At 45.6% G+C, this 20,339-nt stretch overlaps 1 protein-coding gene across 3 annotated transcripts in view; it reads left to right on the top strand.

The window, feature by feature from the left end:
• Window positions 1–1,855: 1,855 nt before the first annotated feature.
• Window positions 1,856–20,339, top strand: part of LOC120399365 (coagulation factor V-like) — a 69,565-nt gene continuing 51,081 nt past the window's right edge. The window contains exons 1-8 of one of the 3 annotated variants that reach the window (XM_039527554.1): window positions 1,856–1,977; window positions 3,086–3,403; window positions 6,621–6,712; window positions 10,926–11,048; window positions 11,598–11,810; window positions 12,584–12,727; window positions 13,286–13,507; window positions 14,235–14,400. In XM_039527554.1, the coding sequence (XP_039383488.1) occupies window positions 3,243–3,403; window positions 6,621–6,712; window positions 10,926–11,048; window positions 11,598–11,810; window positions 12,584–12,727; window positions 13,286–13,507; window positions 14,235–14,400 (1,121 nt within the window). In that variant the 5' untranslated portion in view covers window positions 1,856–1,977; window positions 3,086–3,242. Of the gene's footprint in view, window positions 1,978–3,082; window positions 3,404–5,338; window positions 5,961–6,620; window positions 6,713–10,925; window positions 11,049–11,597; window positions 11,811–12,583; window positions 12,728–13,285; window positions 13,508–14,234; window positions 14,401–20,339 lie in introns of those variants that run through there. The other 2 variants (XM_039527562.1, XM_039527572.1) reach the window with 2 other exon arrangements.

Genomic DNA, 20,339 nt, shown 5'->3' with positions numbered 1-20,339 from the left:
GGGATGACCAAGTAATTATAGGCCTGTCAGTCTGACATGGATCCGGAGCAAAATAATAGAATGGCTGACATGGGACTTGACTTAATGAGGGATAATATAATTAATGACAATCAACATGGATTTATAGGGTGACAAAATCTGTTTTCTAACTGGATATCTTTTTGGATGAGATTACAAGTTTAGTTAAAAGTATTAGTGCCAATGTAACATACTTAGACTTCTGTAAGGCACTTGATGTGATACTTTAATTTGTTAGGAAACTAGAATGATTCAAAATGAACATGCCACACATTAAATGGATTAAAACATAGCTCACTGATAGGTCTCAAAATGAAATTGTAAATGTGAGGAATCAGCCAGCAGATGTATTTCTGGTTGAATCCCACAGGGATCGATTCTTCTATTGTTTAACATTTTTGTCAATGACCTGGAAAAACCTATATGGGGAACAAAAATGTGCTAATAGAGTGCTCTTCAATCTAACAGATGAAGTTATAACAAATTCTACAGGTACCTACATGGAGAAGAGATTTCTGAACACAGACAGCTCTTTAATCTACCAGAAAAAGTCATTACAAAATCTGATGGCTAGAAGTTGAAGCGAGACTCTTTTAGACTGAAAACAAGATGCACATTTTAAGTGAAGGTAATTAACCACAGGAACAACTTACTAGAGATGTGGTGAATTCTCTGTCACTATAAATCTTTAAATCAGGATTGTATGTTTTTCTAAAGGATGTGTTTTCATTCAACCACAGCTATTAGACTCGAAGTAGGAGTTAATTCAGGCAAGTCCTATGGCCTGTGTCTTGTAGGCAGTCAGACTGGATAATGATAATGGTGCCTTCTGGCTTTAAAATCTATGCATCTGTGAGAGCCAGAGAATAGAACAGTACAGCATGGACAAGTTCCCCTCCAGTGCCCTGTAAATGTATCCCAGACCTAGAGTTGGTTGGTTGGTTACATCCAAAATTAATTTGGGGAAATTGCCAACATGTTTTTGCTTCAAAGTGTTTTAAATTGAACCTAATTTTCTTTGTTTTAATTTTTTTTTACTTTTTGTGATTTTTTGTTTTGTTTTTAATTTGTAACGAAGACACTGTCAAAAAGATTACTGAAACTTTGCATTTACTAAAAACCTAAATCAACTATTTTTCTTTTACCAAAAAAACTGACATTGGGAGAAAACCAAAAAAAGTCAATTACCATTTTGATAATGTTTCTGATTTGTTTTTGATGTAAAAAACAAAACAAAAAAACAACCAAAAATATCCAAAAAGGCATGAAAGTGTTGATGTCAAATTTCAACAATGTCAACACATTTTCACACAAGAAAATCATTTTAGAGACTTTTTTTTTTTAAACCAAAAAATGTTCAAAATATTTCAGCCAGCTCTACTCAAAGCTGAGGTAGAGGGACTCTCACTCTGGACAAAAGAGGAGTCAAGTCTCCCTGGCTCCTTCAGGTTTGGCATATTGCCAGTCCTGGGTTTACAATGGCGCCAGTGGATCCATGGAGCTGGGCCCATGCTCAGAAGGAGCCTCGGCCTGCTCCACTTGCACTGCTCCCCGAGACCCCTCTAGCTCCCCCCGCCCACCACTTGCTCCTCTTGGCCTGCCCGCCTGCTGCCTCCTCAGCCTCACCCCCCTGCTCTCTGCCCCCTGGCCAGACCCCAGTGCACCTCTGGCTCCAGCAGTCTCTGCTTCCCACCACCTGTCTCCCCAGAGCTGAGCTGCCTGGGACTGGTGCAGAAGCCTGGCCAGTCTCAGCCTGGGGGTGGAGGGGAGGGGACAGTGTGGGGAGCTTGGCTGGGCCCCTCTAGGGGAAGTGCGTCTTGAGGGAGCCCGGCCGGGGCAGGCCCTGGCCTGGCTGATCGCGGCACTCCCGAGGGACCGGAGTGATTCCTCGCCCCGGGACCAGCTCTGCGCCGCCGTCTCAGCCTAGCAGACAGACACGGTTGCCTCCCAGCAGGGCCAGTGAGTGTGGATTGAGGCAGGGTATGGGGGAGTGGGTTTCTTGCAGGCGGGGAGTGGGTGCTGGGCCGTGAGGGGGCAGGGAAGATGTGTAGTGGGGGTTCTGAGGGGGGTGTGGGCAGTTGGGGTGGGGCTGTGGGCGGGGAGGTGCTGGGCCGGGCTGGTGGTGTTCAGGGCACTATGCATTTGTGTGTTGGGGCTTGGGGGTGCTGGGCATAGTGGGTCTGTGGGAGCTCTGGCCATAAGGAGTGCAGAGGATGTTGTGGGGGAGGGGCTGTGTGGCGTGGCATGTGCCCGCCCCCCAAGGGGAAGGGACATGCTGGCAGCACAGGCCCAGGTGGGCCCCTGTGTGTCTGCAACTGCCAGTTTGTAAATAGTGCCCTGGCACTGGGCTGGACAGAACAGGGAGGCCCCTGCCATGCCATGCCCCATTGCCCCCGGCTGGCCCCTTGCTCTGGGGATTGACCTGCCCACGCCATGCTCCATTGTTCTCATGGGGGACCACAAATAAATTTGGCGCCAGGCCCACAAAAGGTTAATCCGGCTCTGCATATTGACTGCTAATAAAGAGAGTATTTAATGTCATTTATCTGATTATGTGGATGCTTGTCGACTAGGAGCTCCCGGATTCTCACAGGCTACCACAGAGCTGTCCTGAGGTAGCAGCTGTCAGTTCCTACTAACCTGGACTGGATTTGAACTAGTACAAGTCTCTGGAGCCTATCAGTCCCCAGGTCCTGAACTATTTCTTGCTCTTTATCACCCAGCATGCCAGGTTTGCAGGATACAGGATCTTTCCCCCTCAAAATTGGAATAATCCCTGAAATCCAAGGACATGTAGCATCCCTAGCCAGGTCCTTGCCCCCAGTGCCAGCACTGCCCCTATGCTTCATCACCCTGCAAGTCAGCCACATAAACTGTTTCTATTTGGGTTGCTGTCCCTAATACCCTACTGCCCTAGTAGGCAACGACCCAACCAACCAACTCTGCCTTATGTGGTTGAGGCTGCTTGTCCTCTGTGCTTGGCTCGCAGCAGGGAAGATGTGGGGGAGGGAGGGAGGGAAAGGCAGCCTGAGCAGCTGTTTATCTCTCATCTGATTCCTGTCAGCAGCAGGACACGGTGAAGAGCAATGACCTGGATGTCACTAACACCACCACCACCTCTTGCATCACTAACCACAATGAAAGTATTTTCCCAGCAGTAGCAGCAAAAGCAGCAGCCACTGCCTCATGTGTCTCCCAGTGTGGCATCAGCAGGAGCTTGCACCATGGGGCTCTCCTGCACGCGCCTCCTTCTCTTGATGCTGCTTGGTTTGTGGTGGCCAGGTTTGGCGTGGCATCGAGTGGAAGCAGCTCAGGTCCGGGAGCACTACATAGCCGCAGAGACTACCAGCTGGAGCTACAGACCCCAGTCCAAAGAACAGTCCAGGTAAGAGTAGGAAGATGTGGAGGCAGCCAGCCCCCTCCTGGGCTGAAAGGGACTTGAGTCTCCTGAGGAGTTTGTGCACAGCTGGGCTTAGGGCCTGATCCAGCCTATGGAAGTTGATAAGAGTCTTTGCATTGACTCCAGTTGGATGAAGCCCTTCATTCAGTTCAATGCTGTCAGCTGTTAAATTCACACAACGTGATTTTTTTAATGTTATTTTGACAAAGGCAAACTTGGGCTCACATCCACATCCTCTGTGCCCCCAAAACTCTCACTGGGGTCAATCCTACATTGAGGATTTTTGCATGTCTCTCTTTAAATTTGGTGTTTTCTCACAGCTTCAGCTCCTGCGGCTAGGTGAACACATCAGAATCTCAGCTTTCATTTCAACAATTAAAAAAAAGTTTCTGGCCCCCACAGTTGTGCAGAAAAGCTCAAAGGCCACAAGGCAAATAAAAAAAATACTCAACATTATTATCTGTTTAAAATCTCATCATTTGGGGGGAAATTTGGAGTTCTATTTATTTGCTTTTTGGTCACACTCTCTTCTCATTTTCAAGTTTTCTCTGCAACCACTAGAAATCTACTGTTTTCTGTTTTTGTTTTGTTTTTTTTAAAAGCTGAGATTCTCATGCAAACTTTTGATTCAACTGACTGGGGCCTTAAGAAAAAAATATCAAATATTGCAGAACTAACCAAAAAAAATCATCAGAGTTGGCAATACTACATCTATTTTTAAATAAAAAAAGGTCCTTACACAAAAAACCCATAGATTTTAAAAAATGTAAATGAATAATCTAGTTTACTTTCTTTATGGTTGCATACTAAGTACATTTCTTCAGCTGGGGTGATGAATACACAATAATCAGTTTCACCATGTTCATGCTTTCCGCTCAGTTCCACTTTCAGGTTTCCATGGCAGCATTGACAAATTTTTTGTGATTAGTATTTTATTGATTTTTTTTGTGGTTTAAAAAAATAACCAATAAAAGGTACCAAAAGGTAAATGATTTACAGCTCATATATGCTGCAGAATACTACAGGCTTCATGGGATCTCCAACAGAACTATGCAATTTTACAACTCTTCAAAGCTGCAAGAACAGACAATACAAATCCAGACAGTACTATATAGGCATAACACATTAGGGTGGAGGTTACAGTTATAATATAGGAGACCTATGTGAATAGGGAGAGGAGGGAAGGACCCAGGAGAGAAACGGTGGAGGAGTTAGGTAGAATGGAAGTCTGACATTCTTTGAGCAGCTTGAATGTTTTTTATTCAAATATATCTAGAGGACCCAAAACTTCTTTGAATGCATTTAATTGATCTCTAAAGTGATAACCTATTCTTTTATTGGCTGTTCACTCAGAAACAAGTTGGTCCAATAAAAGATGTTATCTCACCCACCTTGTTTCTCATATCCTGGGACAAACATGGCTACAACAACACTAAAAACAACTCAGGTCTGAATACGCAACTGCTCTATTTTGGGCATAAGCTTACGCTTCCATTTTGTTTAAAAAATATTTTTTTTAAAACAAAATCTCATGTTTTTGAACATTTGAGGCTGGCAGTACTGTATATGATATAACCAGGTGTAATTTTTCAGAGCCCCCTGCCCTCCAAACATACACCGTTTGGGCTTGCATTCACATGTCCATGACGTTTCCAAGCTGCTCTTTGGTTTGTTTTTGTTTTTTTTTTTTTGCTAGGTATATGTCTCCCACTCATCTCTGTGTATAGAAACCAAACTGGCTAGAGGTTTCGCTCTGTTTACACACCCTGGCTGGTCAAAGATTATTTCTGGCTGTACGTTATTACTAATCCTGGCAGAAACATTTCAGATTTTTGAAATTTCAATTAAACATTTTAATGAAAAAATGTCAGGTTTTTCTAATGATCCTTTTGTAATAACTTCCTTTTTCCTACGCCCCAGGGTCGATCAGGCATGTTCCATCTAACATCATTACACGAGGTCACATATCACCTTCGTGAGGACAAACTGTTGCAGGGAAAAACTCCGCAGTGAGCTCCATAGATCAGAGCCTTCTCTTGCTGCAGTCAATGACAAAATTCCTGTTAACTCAGGGGGCCCAATTCTGCTCCCTATGGAGTAGAAACCTGTGGCGTTTCTGCCTGATTCTTTCCTTGCAGGAGAGTGACTTAGGGTAATCCACAGCCTTGCAAGGCAACAGATCTGCTCTGAACTCAAAGGCTGGATCCTGAGCCATCACTATGGGCTGACCTCCCCTTCATCCAGCTGCCCTGCCTCCCTGTCTGTGCAATGTCATCAGCTTCCCCCTACCAAGCCTGAAAGGAAGATGGGAGACTTTGAGGGGGAGTTCTTGCTGAACCCCCCCTGCAATAGCTATCAAGAAATCTACCAATCAGCTAGGGATGCATGACACAAAATGTAGCTGCTCTGCCCTTCCAACCTTCGTTTCAGCTCAACACCTATCGTCCAGCCGCCATGTGCTCTCTTCCTTTTGCCTGCTTGGGTTTCTTCTACAGCACATAGCATGGGATCCATTTGTGGAAATACTTTTTTGTATCAAAAGGTAAAGACAGTTGCCACATTGCCCAAGAAGCAGTGTCCTGAATGGTTTTGATCTCTGGGCTGCCTTATAAGAGGCCAGTTTGCTCTTTCAAAGGGGAACAAATCACATTTTCTATTTTACTTAAAAGTCACTGCACTTACAGATAATTGCCACGCTGAATGATTGTGCTGAGATCATTGCAGGTGATCTTGAAACTGAAGCACAGGGATGGGGGATCCAGGTTCTGCTCCCAGCTCTGCAATATACATCCTGTGTGACTTTGGGCAGGTCACTTCAGCTCTCTGGGTTCCTATTTCCCCAACTGTGAAGTGAGTCAACTAATACCAACCTCGCAGTAGAGCCAAAAGGATCTACAGCATAGCAAAAGGTGGTTACTTTATTAAACTGTATCACAATAGTGTCTAGAAGCCCCAGCTGCTATCGGCGGCTCCATTGTGCTAAGTGCTGAATAAACATGTAATAAGAGAGTCCCTGTCCAAAGAGCTTATACTCTAAATGGACACAGGGTGGGAGGGGAAACAGATGAAATGATTTACCCAAGTGAGAGCCAGGAATAGAAGCCAGGTCTCCAGAAGCCCAGTCTAGAGCCCACTCGGCTGGACCACACTGCATAGCAAAGAAGCTTTACATTTAATTTATTTTTTATACTTCCTATTGCAGATTAGAAAATTCTGAGCCTGTGTTTAAGAAAATTGCCTATAGAGAGTATGAAGCAGATTTTCAGAAAGCAAAACCAAGAGATACTTTCTCAGGTAAGCAGAAAATAACTGTCAAAGCCAGTGTCTTCTATGTGCAGGAAAATGTGCCTGTATTTGTATACCCATCGCCAGCATATACTGCAAGCCAAGCAAATAGAGAGAGAATTTAGGTGGCTCTTCTCTATAGCGCAGGAGCCGAAAGCCCAATCCCTTAAAAATATTGGCCTCCATTATCAGTATTGATTAAATTAGAGAGGGTTCAAAGAAGAGCCACAAAAAGGACTACAGGGTTAGAAAACATGTGATTGAGTTCTCAGAGTCTGTCTATTTAGTATCAGAGGGGTAGCTGTGTTAGTCTGTATCTGTAAAAGCAGCAAAGAATCCTGTGGCACCTTATAGACTAACAGACGTATTGGAGCATGAGCTTTCGTGGGTGAATACCCACTTTGTCACATGCATCTGACGAAGTGGGTATTCACCCACGAAAGCTCATGCTCCAATACGTCTGTTAGTCTATAAGGTGCCACAGGACTCTTTGCTGCTTTTTTCTATTTAGTGTAACAAAGAGAATGTTAAGGGGTCACTTAATTACAGTTTATAAGTATCTACATGGGGTGCAAATATTTAATCATGGGCTCTTCAGTCTAGCAGAGAAAGGTATAACAGGAGCCAATGGTTGGAAGTTGCAGCTAGACAAATTCAGACTGGAAATAAGCTGTACGTTTTTGACAGTGAGAGTAATTAGCCATTGGAACAATTTACCAAGGGTTGTACTAGGTTATCCATCACTGGCCATTTTAAAATCAAGATTGGGTGCTTTTCTGAAAGATCTGCTCTAGGAATTATTTTGGAGAAGTTCTATGGCCTGTGAGGTGAGACTAGATCAGCAGTTCTCAAACTGTGGGTTGAGATCCCAAAGTGGGTCATGACCCTGTATCAATGCAGTCGCCATGGTCTGGCATTTAGCCTTGCTGGGGCCCAGCCCTGAGTGTGTGGGGAGGCCCTCAGGTAACAGTCCCCTGCCTGGGGCTGAAGCCTTTGGGATTCAGATTTGCCATCCCCCCAAGGGGGTCTCAGGCTTCAGTCCCCCCTCCTGGGGTCATGTAGCAATTTTTGTTGTCAGAAGGGGGTTGCAGTGCAATGAAGTTTGAGAGCCCCTGGACTAGCTGATGACAATGGTTCCTCCTGGCCTTGGAATTCATGGATCAGAAATGACTAGTAATTGGAGTTATTCCATTTTTGGGTCACTGATTCGAGATGCCTTAAGAGGGGCTGATTTTCTGAGTAGGGTGGACTCAGCACTTTTTGAAAATCAGGCCCCTTTACAGTATTTCAAACTGGGCACCCAAAATCACTAGCCACCTTTGAAAAGGTAAGTCATTGACTGTTTGCAGCTTCATAACCAGGAGATTTCTACTGTCTTCCTTATTGTGTGTTTCCAAGGTCATCTGTGTGATGGGTCTGTATGTGGTGCCATTGCTGGCCAGAATACAGGCGCACACTATTGCAGCCTTTGCAGAATATATGGGCACCCATTTTTGGAGGCTAGTTTTGTATATTTCCAGAGCTTGAAAAATGTGGGTGTTGCTCCCTTCACTTCCACTGCTATCGATCTCCCACACGTGTAGTGCTGTGCAAAACAGTCACACTGATCACACTCAATCCTCCAACCCCAGGCTCTGTCTGACACCATTTGCCATCCTCTGCCTGGGCTCATGATGGATCAGTGCACAGCTGCAGAGGCTTCCCCCTTAGAACTTCCCATTATGGATTCCATCACTCCTCCTGGAAGAGATCTTAGGTCACCAGGGGGACAGGTTCTGGGGTGTATTAGTGGGTGGGGTGGGTTGCTGTAGGGGGGTAGAAGTGGAGTAGTGGCTTGGTGGGGTCGTTCCCTTTGACTTGGATTTTCAAGCAAGCCTGCATGGGGGACTGCACCCCTGAACCTCCACTATTGATTTTGGATAAGTCTTGGAACACTGGGGAAGTTCCAGAAGACTGGAAGAAAATTTATGCCAGTATTTAAAGAGAATAAATGGGCTGACCAGATTGCTGGCGTCCAGTTGCCGTGATCCAACCTGCAGGGTCGAGTTTGTGATTAGATCCCTCCCGGGCTGACAGTGTAGTCTCTGGGAACTCATCTTCCCTTCTCCTTTGGAGCCACTGACTCATTTCCTCTCCTTCAATAACACAGCAGGAAAGGAAGTGAGTAATTGGCTGGTTGCTTGTTAGACAGGGCCAATCGTTACAAAGTGGGGAGCAATGCACTCTCTCTGTAAAGCAATTTGTAACACGGCAGGAAGAATGTCACAGATCTGGTTGGGAACCCCCTGCTGGCCACCCACTAAACTGCTGTGAGGGGAATCCAAGCCTCTGGATCCCTGTCTCACCTATATCAAGCCTCTGGATCCCTGGCTATGTTAAGGCTCTGGGCCTGAAGACAGTCTAGCCCCTGCCCTGATCTTGGAGTCCCCAGACACGAACTCAGGGTGCAGACTTTCTATCTGGCACCTCCTTATGAGAGCTGGAACCCACTCTTGAGCTGCCGAGTCCCTGGGCACAATGGTGACTCTTCAGACTCCACTGTACTCAAATACCCCCTCTCCCTACACTCCACTCCTCCAAGGTGAAAAGCTTCCGGTTTATAGTTTAACAGGAGGCATGTGATAATTGTGAAGCAGATAACACACTCTCACGCTTTGCACAGAGCCTAGCACAATTGCTCTTTTACTTAATCACATAAAGCACAAGACAATACAGATCATATAGAACACAAGAACCATCCTAATCACAATGCGCCTCACTAGCTCACTCTTTCCTTGAGAGTCCTTGGAGGGACACCTGTGTCCAGGAAGGTTTCCCCTGCCTCATGCAGGCTGTTATATGCTGGGTGGCTCATCCCACATGGAGTTTCCTTCCCCCAGCCCCTGTGACCTTGCTGTCTCCTGCACAGTGCTTCCCCTTCTTGTGCGGCTCTCTGCATTGATATGCCCCCTTCCAATACTTGGCTTCCTTTGTTCTATCTTTTGCTAAGTTTTCCTTGTTCCATAAAAGCCCTCCCCTCAGACAGGATGGGTAAAACTGCCTTTTCCCTAGGATGCAGTCAGTGGGTGGAGTCAGGTGCCGCTCAGCATGAGTGAGGGTAACAGAAACTGGCCATATCTTTATTAATTATAGAAACGTCTGATCAGTTACACCTGGGCAAAGTGGAGTATAGAGTGTTAATCTGAATTTTCCGTTTACACACATCAATAAGAGTGTTTCACACCCATTTTGCACAGGGGAAAATGACTAAACAAAGGCAAAGCAGTGGAGAATCAAGCCCTGCGTATTTACAGGTAAATGTCTTCTAGTTAAATAAAAAGAAACCTCCTTTGCAAGGGCTTGATCCATTTTTGCATTAATGTTAATGGAAAAAATCCTTTTGACTTCAGTGGAAGATGCCTCATGCCATCACTACAATACCTTTCTTACCAACCCCATTTCCACAGCATGAGTTCTGTGACTGATTGTGGGTATGTCTACACTGCACTGGGAAGTGTGATACCAGTACAGGTAGGCATACCCATGTTAGCTTAATCTAGGTAACATGGCTAAAAGTAGCAAAGAAGATGCAGGAGCATGGGCTTCAGTGTGGGCTCCTCCTAGGTATGTACTTACATTGTTAGTCTGCACTGGTGCATCTTTTCTGCTCTTCTTATCTGTGCTATCTAGATTAAAGCTAGCATGGGAATGCCTTGCCGAGCTGCAACTGCATGTCCCACTGCAGTGGAGACATACCTTGTGTTGTGAAGGCTGTTGCTCTGGATGTCACATTAAACACTCCCTGACTTCTGTCTGCTTTCCTAAAACTATGCTTGTACTCGTGACTAATTTGTAAGGGGAGAAATCCCTTCCCCAACCTTTAAGCTGTCTGTTCACAAAACTTTCCATAGCCGGGAAACAGCCTTCTCGCTTCATGTGCAGAATTTTCCTACGATTTTCAGTGTCCTTTGCTGAATAGATCATTCACAACCTTATTTACATTGGGCCCCATCTGTTAGATCCTTGAGTGCCTTTCCACCATCCAGGTATTTCACAGCTAAATCACTGGATAGCATTAATCCTCATTGCACTGGCATTAAATCCTATGCCTTTATTTTGTGCAACTTGTCCTTTAACAGGAGTTCACTCTCCCACTCAGGAGAAGGTGACTCTCTCCCTTTCACTAAGATGCACCATTTGATACTCATTTACTCTTTTTATTTTTAATGCTGAATTTCTGCAGGACTTCTGGGACCAACTCTGCGTGCTGAAGTGGGAGACACTTTAGTAGTTCACTTTAAGAACATGGCCAACAAACCTCTGAGCATTCATCCACAAGGCATAGCTTACAACAAACTGTCAGAAGGTATGTGCTGTAAAATGCTCAGAAAATCCCCCCAAGACTGATGTTCTGTGACCTTTGAATCCAGTCTGTGGCTGTTTTGTGCACTAAATGAACTGCACAACATTGTCATGCCTCCTCACACGCTGTTTACTCCAAATAGCTACAATGTTTTCAGAAAGCACCTTATCCTAAAGATTGGGAACTATCCTCCCATACAGTAAATGGTTAATGTGTGTGTTAAAGAAAATGTATTTATAGTCTTTCAGTTCCAAAGCTTTAGAGTTCAAGGCATTTGCCACCATTGGTAATGGGTTATTTATTATTTAATATGTGCCCAATTTGCACTTTGTGTCTCATTTTCACCAGTGCAAAGTGAATGTAAACGGTAGCATTTTACCCTCCCTGTGCACTGGTGCCAATGACTGCACCATTGTAAAGCTGGTATAGGTGAGAGAAGAATCAAGCTCTCTGTGTATGGACGGCAAGAGTAGTAAAAACCCTGTGCACACATTCATCAATCCCTCCCTCAATGCCACCTCTACCTCCCTCTCTCGACTTCTACCTATGCAGGTTCCCTGTATGCTGACAGAACATCTTCTTTTGAAAAACTGGATGATTCTGTGCCTCCAGGCCTGGTGTATAAATACACGTGGGAGATCACAGCAGAAATTGGGCCTAAAGAAGCCGACCCTCCCTGTCTCACCTATATCTATTACTCACATGAGAACATGGTGATGGACTTTAACTCCGGTCTGATTGGAGCATTGCTTATATGTAAAAAAGGTAACTAAAATGCTTTCGGTAGACAAAAGCTATAAAATGTCAGCTGGTCTACTGTTTCAGTGGCCTAGCGCATTCTGATAGTGTCGTTTTCTGTTATGGTAACGATAAAAACTAAAAAACATCAAAATCAAGCTTGAAGATTGTATCATAATGTGAGAAGGCATTTCATTTTCCTCTTTCCTTCTCGTGTTTCTGTGCAGGCAGTTTAGAGGAAATTGATTTTTGTTTCCTCTGTCTTTATTTTAGGCCTTTGGGTTACAGTGTTCTGGACTAGCTGTAATGCACACTAGTTTCTTGAGTAATTCTAATTGTAGGTAGGGCTGGTAACACCGCCTTATAGTAAAGTTGCCTGACATTTCCCATTTTGAGACCCCCAGCTTCAATTGCTTATAACATTGTCAAACGTTAACTGTTCAGGCTGGAATTTACCATTCCAGGTGTCTGCCTCGGATTGAATTATTTTGGAAAGTTGTAGCCAAAACTGTTTCCAAGAACGAGGCTAGGAAAAAACACTTTGTTTTGCCCGTATTAAAAATGCTCCCTGTGCTGAACCTGTTTTGTGGATGCTAGAGGCCTTCAGTCTCCAAAGCTGCCAATCCAGCACCTTTCCCCAGAACTAAATTCACCTCAAACACATTTTGAAAAAATGTCCTATGTGGCCAGGTGCAGCTGGCACGTGCGGCAAGCTCATGGAATAGATCTGGATGCCTTTTAGTTGATGTGAGCTGTTTTTCTTTTTGCCCTCATCTGATACCTCCTGTTTCCTCCCACAGGAAGCCTGAAGGAAGATGGGACACAGAAGCTGTTTGACAGAGAATATGTGTTGATGTTTGCTGTGTTCGATGAAAGCAAAAGCTGGCAAAAATCAACCTCTCTCCTGTACACGATTAATGGTTACGCTAATGGGACTTTGCCAGGTACTGTATGTACTCGTGGCATCCAGCCAGAGTCCACAATCTGTGTCTTACTCCTCACTGCAGTGTACACTAGTGAGCTGTAGAAAGCGAACAGAAGAAGTAGAGTGGCACAGCCTCGTGTATAACCATATGATGAGCATCTGGTTCCACCAGGGAGCATGTGTGCACTCCCAACCACCACCACTTTCCCCTGCAGTCTGACCTTGGTGCCGAGAGCACATGGCTTCCAAGGCCGTGGCTGTTCGTGCAGAGAGAGAATTAAATCTCTTCCTGCCACTCGCTGGATAAGGAGTGAGGTTTTTCAAAAGCACCTAAGTGAGTTAGGCACTCAACTGACTTTCAATGGGATTTAGACTCCTAATCCACTTAAGTACTTTTGAAAATGCCACCCATGGCCTATACAGTATCCATCCTAGACATGGCCATCAAGATATCAGAGAGACTTGATTGAAAGTGCAGAGTGGGTATTCACTTTTTACCTGCTAGTGGGAATTAATTAACCATCCTGTGATTCTGGGATGATTCACCTGTGTTCTTAACCCTGCTGTTCTGTTTCAGACCTCGAAGCTTGCACATATGATAACATTAGCTGGCATTTGATAGGAATGAGCTCCAAACCAGAGATATTCTCCATCCATTTCAATGGGCAAGTCCTGGAACAAAATCGTCGCAAGGTCTCGACCGTCAGCCTTGTGGGAGGTGCATCGACCACAGCAAACATGACTGTGAGCCAGAAAGGAAGGTGGCTGATATCTTCTCTTGTCCAGAATCATCTGCAAGGCAAGGGAACATCTGTTCAGGAGGCAGTTGTGCAGTTGCAGAGAGTGTTATACTTGTCTCTTCCTCCCTATCTCCTAAAGTGCTGCTAACTTTGTCAAATGTGGTGGCTAACGCATTTGAGATCATCCCAGGAAATCAGTGGAAACAGGGCATTTTATTTGAATTAGGGTTGCAAGATGAGGCTCATTAGGACTACTGCTGCAAAGGGGCTACAGGGCAATAATGAATCTAACTCTTAGTTTTTAATTCTTTGGGAGGTGCTCAGATGAGCCTCATTATAAAAAACCTGGAGATTGACCAACTCTTTCAGGAGAAACAGAGAACTTTTGCAGTTCAGTGGGCAAAAAATCTTTTCTGCTCGTCTTTAACAGTGGATGTTAGTTTCCCCCTCGAGTGAACAGGTCTCTGTTGTAATGGATCAATGGATTCCCTCTTGTGAAAGGTTGGAGGGCTCATTTAACAGAAAAGGGGAAGTTCTTGCTGTCAGTTAGGCTGGTATTTTCAAAGGAGGCTAAGCGAGTTAGTTGCTGAGCTCTCATTGACTCCCACAAGCCCCTTTGAAAATACCACCCTTAGTGCCTGCACTCTTCTTTTTTTCTTTTTTTTAAACCTAAATAGACTCAGGTCAGTGAGTGAATGTTTTCATGCATCCTGAGCTGATGGGTTGTAGGAATGCACTGTTCATAGGACTAACAGTAACCATTGTACTGTGTCTCTCTTCAACCAGCTGGAATGCACGGTTACCTCAACATAAAAGAACATGTGGGGAAAGACGTGCTCAAGAAGAAATTATCCTTTAAGGAACTGCGTATGATTAAGGACTGGGAATATTTCATTGCTGCAGAAGAAATCACCTGGGATTATGCTCCAGAAATTCCAGAGACCATTGATAGGTAAAATGGTGAACTGTACCCTGTTGATGAAATATTAACTTGAGGCACCTTAGGAAATGCGTTCTATCATGTAAAGTCCTAGCCCTTAAGAACTTCTTCTGCATATTTTTCACAGGAACTCAATCTTGTAGAACAGGAGGAATGTTAAAGGGAGGGTTGCATGGTATTTATAGAATACACTATATAGTGCATGGCTTCTGAAGGCCTCTACCAGGCTGAATAAGTGAAGGTGTCAGGCTCTGGGTTCTAGGTGGTCAAGCCTGGTGTTTGGAGCAGTATTCGAAGCCGGACATAGAGTCGGCACAGGGCAGTGCTCAAACTAAGGTCCGGGGACAGGCGGAGGGTTAGAACCAAGGTCAGAGTCCATTGATGAGCCCAGTCAGGATCCCAGTCAGATACCAGAAGCAGGCCAAAGGTTGAAGCCAGGTTGGAGTCAGTCCAAGGGGGTCAGGAGGTGGGTACAGGGTTAGAGCGGGTCAGGAACATGTCTGGAGCAGAGTCAGAGTAGGGCACAGAGAAGACTGGAGCAGGCTGGAACAAATCCCAGGCAAGGCTAGGGCCGGAACAGGGACAGGATCAAGGGCAGGCTGGAAGCCTAGGGAGTCTGACACTGTGAGGCAGCAGGAGGTTTCCTAGGTGAGTGGTGCTGTTGCGCAGACTAAGATCCATGTCCATGCGACAAAATTATGTCGACCTAAGTTACATCAGCAAACAGCCGCTGCAGTAATTACATTGTTTTTACGTGTCCACACTACGCTTGTTTTGTCGGCGGTGCGCGTTCTCACAAGCAGCGCTTGTATCGATGGAAAACGAGTCACGCGGGGTGACTAGGAACACGATTTCAACGTCCCATAATGCAGTGTTCTCCATCCCATAATTTCATCTGCATGCCATAATGTTCTGTGCCTCTTTTCAAAATCCCCACAAACCTGTGCATCCCTCCTCGCTGTCCACTATCTGTGTCAGAAGCATGGATCCTGTACAGCTCTGCACTGTTGTGATGAGTGTTGTGAGAATGGCATGCCTGATCCTGCAGTATTTGCAGAGCCGCCAGAGAAGCTGCAGGGAACATGACAATTTCTTGGGAGGCTAGGTTGCTCTGGGACATAGAAAGAAACAATTCAAGTTGTTGATGGCATTGATGATGGAGCTGGAGGTGGGCCGGAGAAAGAAGCACTGATGGGTGGGATCACATCAGGTTTGGGAAAATGAGCAGTGACTGCAGAACTTTCAGATGTTCTTGGATCTATGTGCCGAACTCACCCCAGCCCTCCTGTGCAGCAACACCAAAATGAGATCTGCACTGACAGTGGAGAAGTGAGTGGTAATTGCACTGTGGACACTTGCAATGACCAACTGCTACCGATCAGTCGGGACTCAGTTTGGAGTTGGAAAATCCACCAAGTTGCCAAAAATAGACGTTTATTCCATACCTATGCAAATAGAAAACAAAATTATAATTGAATAAAACTTAAATAAAGGGAAAAGAATTTTTGAAGGGGAAAGAACAGTCATTTCCATTTCAGAAACACATACACCAACCGGGTCTCTCACAGGTCAGTGTACGGGCAGCTGTGATTGTCTAGGGTGATGTGGTAGGATAGTGCAGTGGCCCCAGAGGTCCCAGAATACAGTTCTATATGGGCTGCAGAAGGAGGTGAGCACAAGATGGTTCAACCTGAAGGTCAACGAGAGTCTGCAACTTGTCTGTTTGCTGCTTGAGAAGCACTAGCATCTCCTGCTGCACGTGTCCTTTTCCTGCACCTTTCTCCTCTCTGCTCTATTCCCGGCCTGCTGTCTGCGAGGGTGAACATCCACGTCCCGTGCTTGGTATCCAGAGCAGCAGAGGCTTGCAGGATCTCTTGGAACATTCCATCCCTCGTCTTCCTTTTCCTTCTTCTTATATGGCTGAGCTGCTCCGCTGCTGTGGATGGAGAGACCCCCCCCCAAGGCCACATTTCCAACTGCAAAGGGTACAATGCACAGAGGTACTATTGTGAGTGTGTTCACGAAGTAAATGGAAACTGGGTATACTGAACTCACTCCCCTTCATCCACACAAGTTGCAAGCACTAGATTCTCATTTTTCCTTGTGATTGATATAGCCTGGCTGCAGTCCAGTGATGGTGAGTACAATCATGAAGGGAAAGGGATTGGGGTGGAATGAAGGGGGATAGCTCACAGGCACGAGTGTATGCATATAGGGCAATTGAACGGAACATACTGGCACTGTTTTCCACAGGCGGTGGTGATTTTAGCTGATCTCTCACTCCTGAGGGTAATGGAGGCTGGAAGGGAACAGATCCTGCAGGCGTCTGGCTGCAAACCAGGGCCGTATGCTGCCAGCCTGTGTGCTGCAGTGGTTCCGGCTGAAGTAATTGCTGACTGGCATAGGAAAGTGTCCTACCGCAGCAGAAGAAATAAGGAAGCCCTCCCCAGAAACCTTTGGCAGAGGATTGCACACTACATCCAGAGAAGTTTCCTCACAATCTCTATGGAGGATGCACAGGACATCCTGGTGCGCACAAACTGCTCTGCAGGGACCCTCTGCCTAACTCTAGAGGGGGATGAAAAGCAGATAGCAACTCTGCCTCTATTGGTTGCTTCATTACCTCACCTAGCATTGTTTAAAAAAATAAATCAACAGACGTGTCCTGCAACTTTGGGCATTCCATCCCTGCAATTTCAAAGCAAACTGCATACTTACAAGACATTCCTTCCCCGGCATCAGGCTTGCCTGTGTTGGACAGCAGGGACTAGCTGGACTGTTCAGGACTCAGAAAACATGTCCTGGCTTGCTGCACCGCTGGATACCTGTTCCCGTACTCCTCCTCCTCCTCGCTGTTCAAAATTACAATATTGATGCAGACAGTAAAGGCAAATTGCCCCGATTTGTAAACTGCCTGTTCAGCTATTGCTGATTCCATGTACTGTGGAACTGTGATCAGTGTTGACTCTTAACTGAAAAATGTGGCCTTGGGAGGATCTCTCCATCCACACCAGCGGAGCAGCTCAGCCATTTAAGGAGGAGAAGGAAGCTGTGACTCAGTCTCCTTTAAAGAATCCACAGGGCTCTTGAGGGTGGTGGTGGGTTCTCCACCGAGGGTAGCACACAGCTCTTTGTAAAAGCCTCAGGTCTGCAGCTCCACACCAGAGCAATTGTTGGCCTCCCTTGCCTTCTGGTAGGCCTGCTGCAGCTCCTTGGCGTTCGCACAGCACTGCTGTGGGTCCCTTGTGTAGCCCTTTTTCTCTCAGTTTGAAGGACATGTTCTGTACTATTCAGATCTAATATTATTTGAAGCCCCCTTTGATGATTCCATCCTAAAACAGAAACTCCCTTTTGGGCTACATAGATTTTTTTTTCCCTTTGGGATAACAGCTTTTGTACTCTACGGTAGCTGTAAAATAGTCACTGATTGGGATGGGAGACCCACCATAGCCTCTGGGGTATGTCTGAAGCATGCAACTCAGGTTGGGAGTTGGCAAATAGCAGAGTGTAGAGTTGGTTGGGAATAAAGAATGTAGATTTAGGAGCTTTGCAGGTTTCAGACTGTATTAACCTATAGGCTGGAAGACATCTGGTGTTGCAGAAAGCAACTTAACACGGTGGATGGTGCTTTCCAATTGTCAGACAGCTTCTGTGGTTTTCCCCAAGGTAAGGCCTTTTACCATGAGGCGTTGTTCACAAATCTTGGGGGACCTTGTTGTCTTCATAACAATTTGATCTCTGATCATTTCATCTGTTAAATTGATGAATTCACGCAGCCTATTCCTGGGCAGGCCCCAGGTCAGATAACCCCAAGGCACAGGTATTTCACTCTCAGTGCCAGAGCCTCAAGTTAGGCCTGGTGTACATTACAGAGGTAGCTCAATGCAAGGAATCTTATGTTGACCTAACTATGGAAGTGTCTACCCTTAAATTTCAATCCCGCCGATGTAACTGCTATGCCAACTAAACTCCACCTCCATGAGCGGAGTAGAGTCAAGGTTCATGTAGTTAGGTTGATAAAGTGTCAATGCAGGCACTGCATTACTTAAATCAACTTAATGGCCTCCAGCAGGTGTCCCACAATGCCCTTCTTGACTTCTCACCGTTTTGAACTCCACTGGAGGTGTTGGATCTCCTGGATCTGTGGGGAGAAGAGGCTGGTCTGGAACAGCCCCAATCCATCTGTAGAAACTTAAATATCTACGAGCAGATCACTTAGAGTGTGGGAATCGGACTTTGCAGAAGTTTTCACAGATACTGCAGGTGTTGCACCAAAGTTCAAGCACAAAATGCAGCTACAATATAATGTGGTGCCTGTGGTGCATAAAATGCAAAACATACCAGTTGCAGTGAGACAACCACTCGAGGAGATTCTGAAGTGACGTAAAGCAGATACAATTGAACCAGTTGATTCATCAGAATGGATTTCTCCTATCATTCTCACCACGAAGCCCAACGGTGCTATCCACATGTATGTGGACTTGAGAAATTTAAACTCCAGCATAGCTGTGTATTGTCATCCTCTATCCAACATCAGTGAAATGCTGCTTACCTTGGAGGAGGCAAGAGTCTTTGACTCTTGTTTATGCTCCGCTTTCCACCAGATCCCCTTAATGGAAAAATCCCACAAATACACAGCTTTCATCACTTCAGAAGGTTTTTTCCAATTCAAAAAGATGTTGTTGTTTGGGGTTAGCCTCTGCAGCATCAGTATTCCGGAGACTGATGCACGCAATCTTTCATGAGAGAACCAGACCTAGCGAAAGCCGTTTGTGATGCACCACAGCCTGACAAAAAGGACAATCTTCAGTCCTCCTTTGGATTATGCAAATACCATTCAAAGTTTATGAAGAAGTTTGCTGTGAAAATAGTTCCATTGAGTCATCTCCTAAAAAAGGACATATAAGGTCTGAATGGGTTGAAGTGTACAAGAACAGCTTTAACCAGATCAAATATGCAATGTCCACCATCCCGGCTTTAAGCCCTTTTGATTCTGTGAAACAAACAATTGTCACAACAGAAACTTGTGAGTAAGGTCTTGGTGCTGTCTTGACTCAGTTTAAAAATGGACAGGAGTCACTATTGCATTTGCCTCCAGAATCCTGACTGATTCTGAAAAATCTTATTCTTTCATTGAGAAAGATGTTCTGGCATGTTTCTGGGCAGTAAGCCGCTTCAGAACTTACTTATGGGGTGGTGGGAGATTTATCTTAAGATCTGATCTTTCAGCTTTATTCACCACATGAGGTTCTGGAAAAGCAACTCCAAGAATTGCCAAATGGGCCACCAAACTAATGGACTTTGATTTGCTGACAGTGTATCTTCCAGGCGTCAACAACACCACTGCAGATTCTGTCTCGCCTGCCCATACCTTCCCATGAGGGTGCAATAGAGAAAGATGATGAAGAGATTGTCCTTGCACAAATTTCTGCTACAACTCAATCTCAGAGTGGGTAACAGCCATGAGAGAAGACAAGATACTTCAGGACTGTGATGGGGTTGCTGTACTCACCGCTCGATGGTGCCGCTTCATGGCAGTCCTGGGGATTAGCTCAGTCAGGCCAACGCCCCTCCTGGCAATTACACCCTGTCAGTTTCTCCTCTGCAACCTCCCCTCCCCCCTACCCTTCCAGGAACTGCAGCGTCCTCTTTGTGACTCAGCCCTCTGGCTAGGTCACTATTGTGGTTTCCCCTTCTAGGTGCTGGAGTGAATCAATGTTCCTTCCTGCTCTCCAGCAGTCTTCTGCTTCATTAGCTCACGGTGCCACTCCTGCAGTGGCTGGTGGGGGAACCTGGGCCCATCCTCTTCTTCAGTTTCCAGCTCTACACAACAGCCAAGATCAGTTCCCTGCATCTTGCTGCCTTTCCCTGAGCTGCTTCCATACCTCCTGGCCTGCTCCACTCCTCTGGGTTTGCCAGTCTCTTCACTCCCTCCTCCCAGGGAGTAACCA

The sequence above is a fragment of the Mauremys reevesii genome, linkage group 1 (assembly GCF_016161935.1).
Source record: "Mauremys reevesii isolate NIE-2019 linkage group 1, ASM1616193v1, whole genome shotgun sequence".
Taxonomy (NCBI): Eukaryota; Metazoa; Chordata; order Testudines; family Geoemydidae; genus Mauremys; species Mauremys reevesii.
The sequence above is the reverse complement of the archived record's forward strand: the minus strand, read 5'-3'. Positions and strand labels throughout refer to the sequence as shown.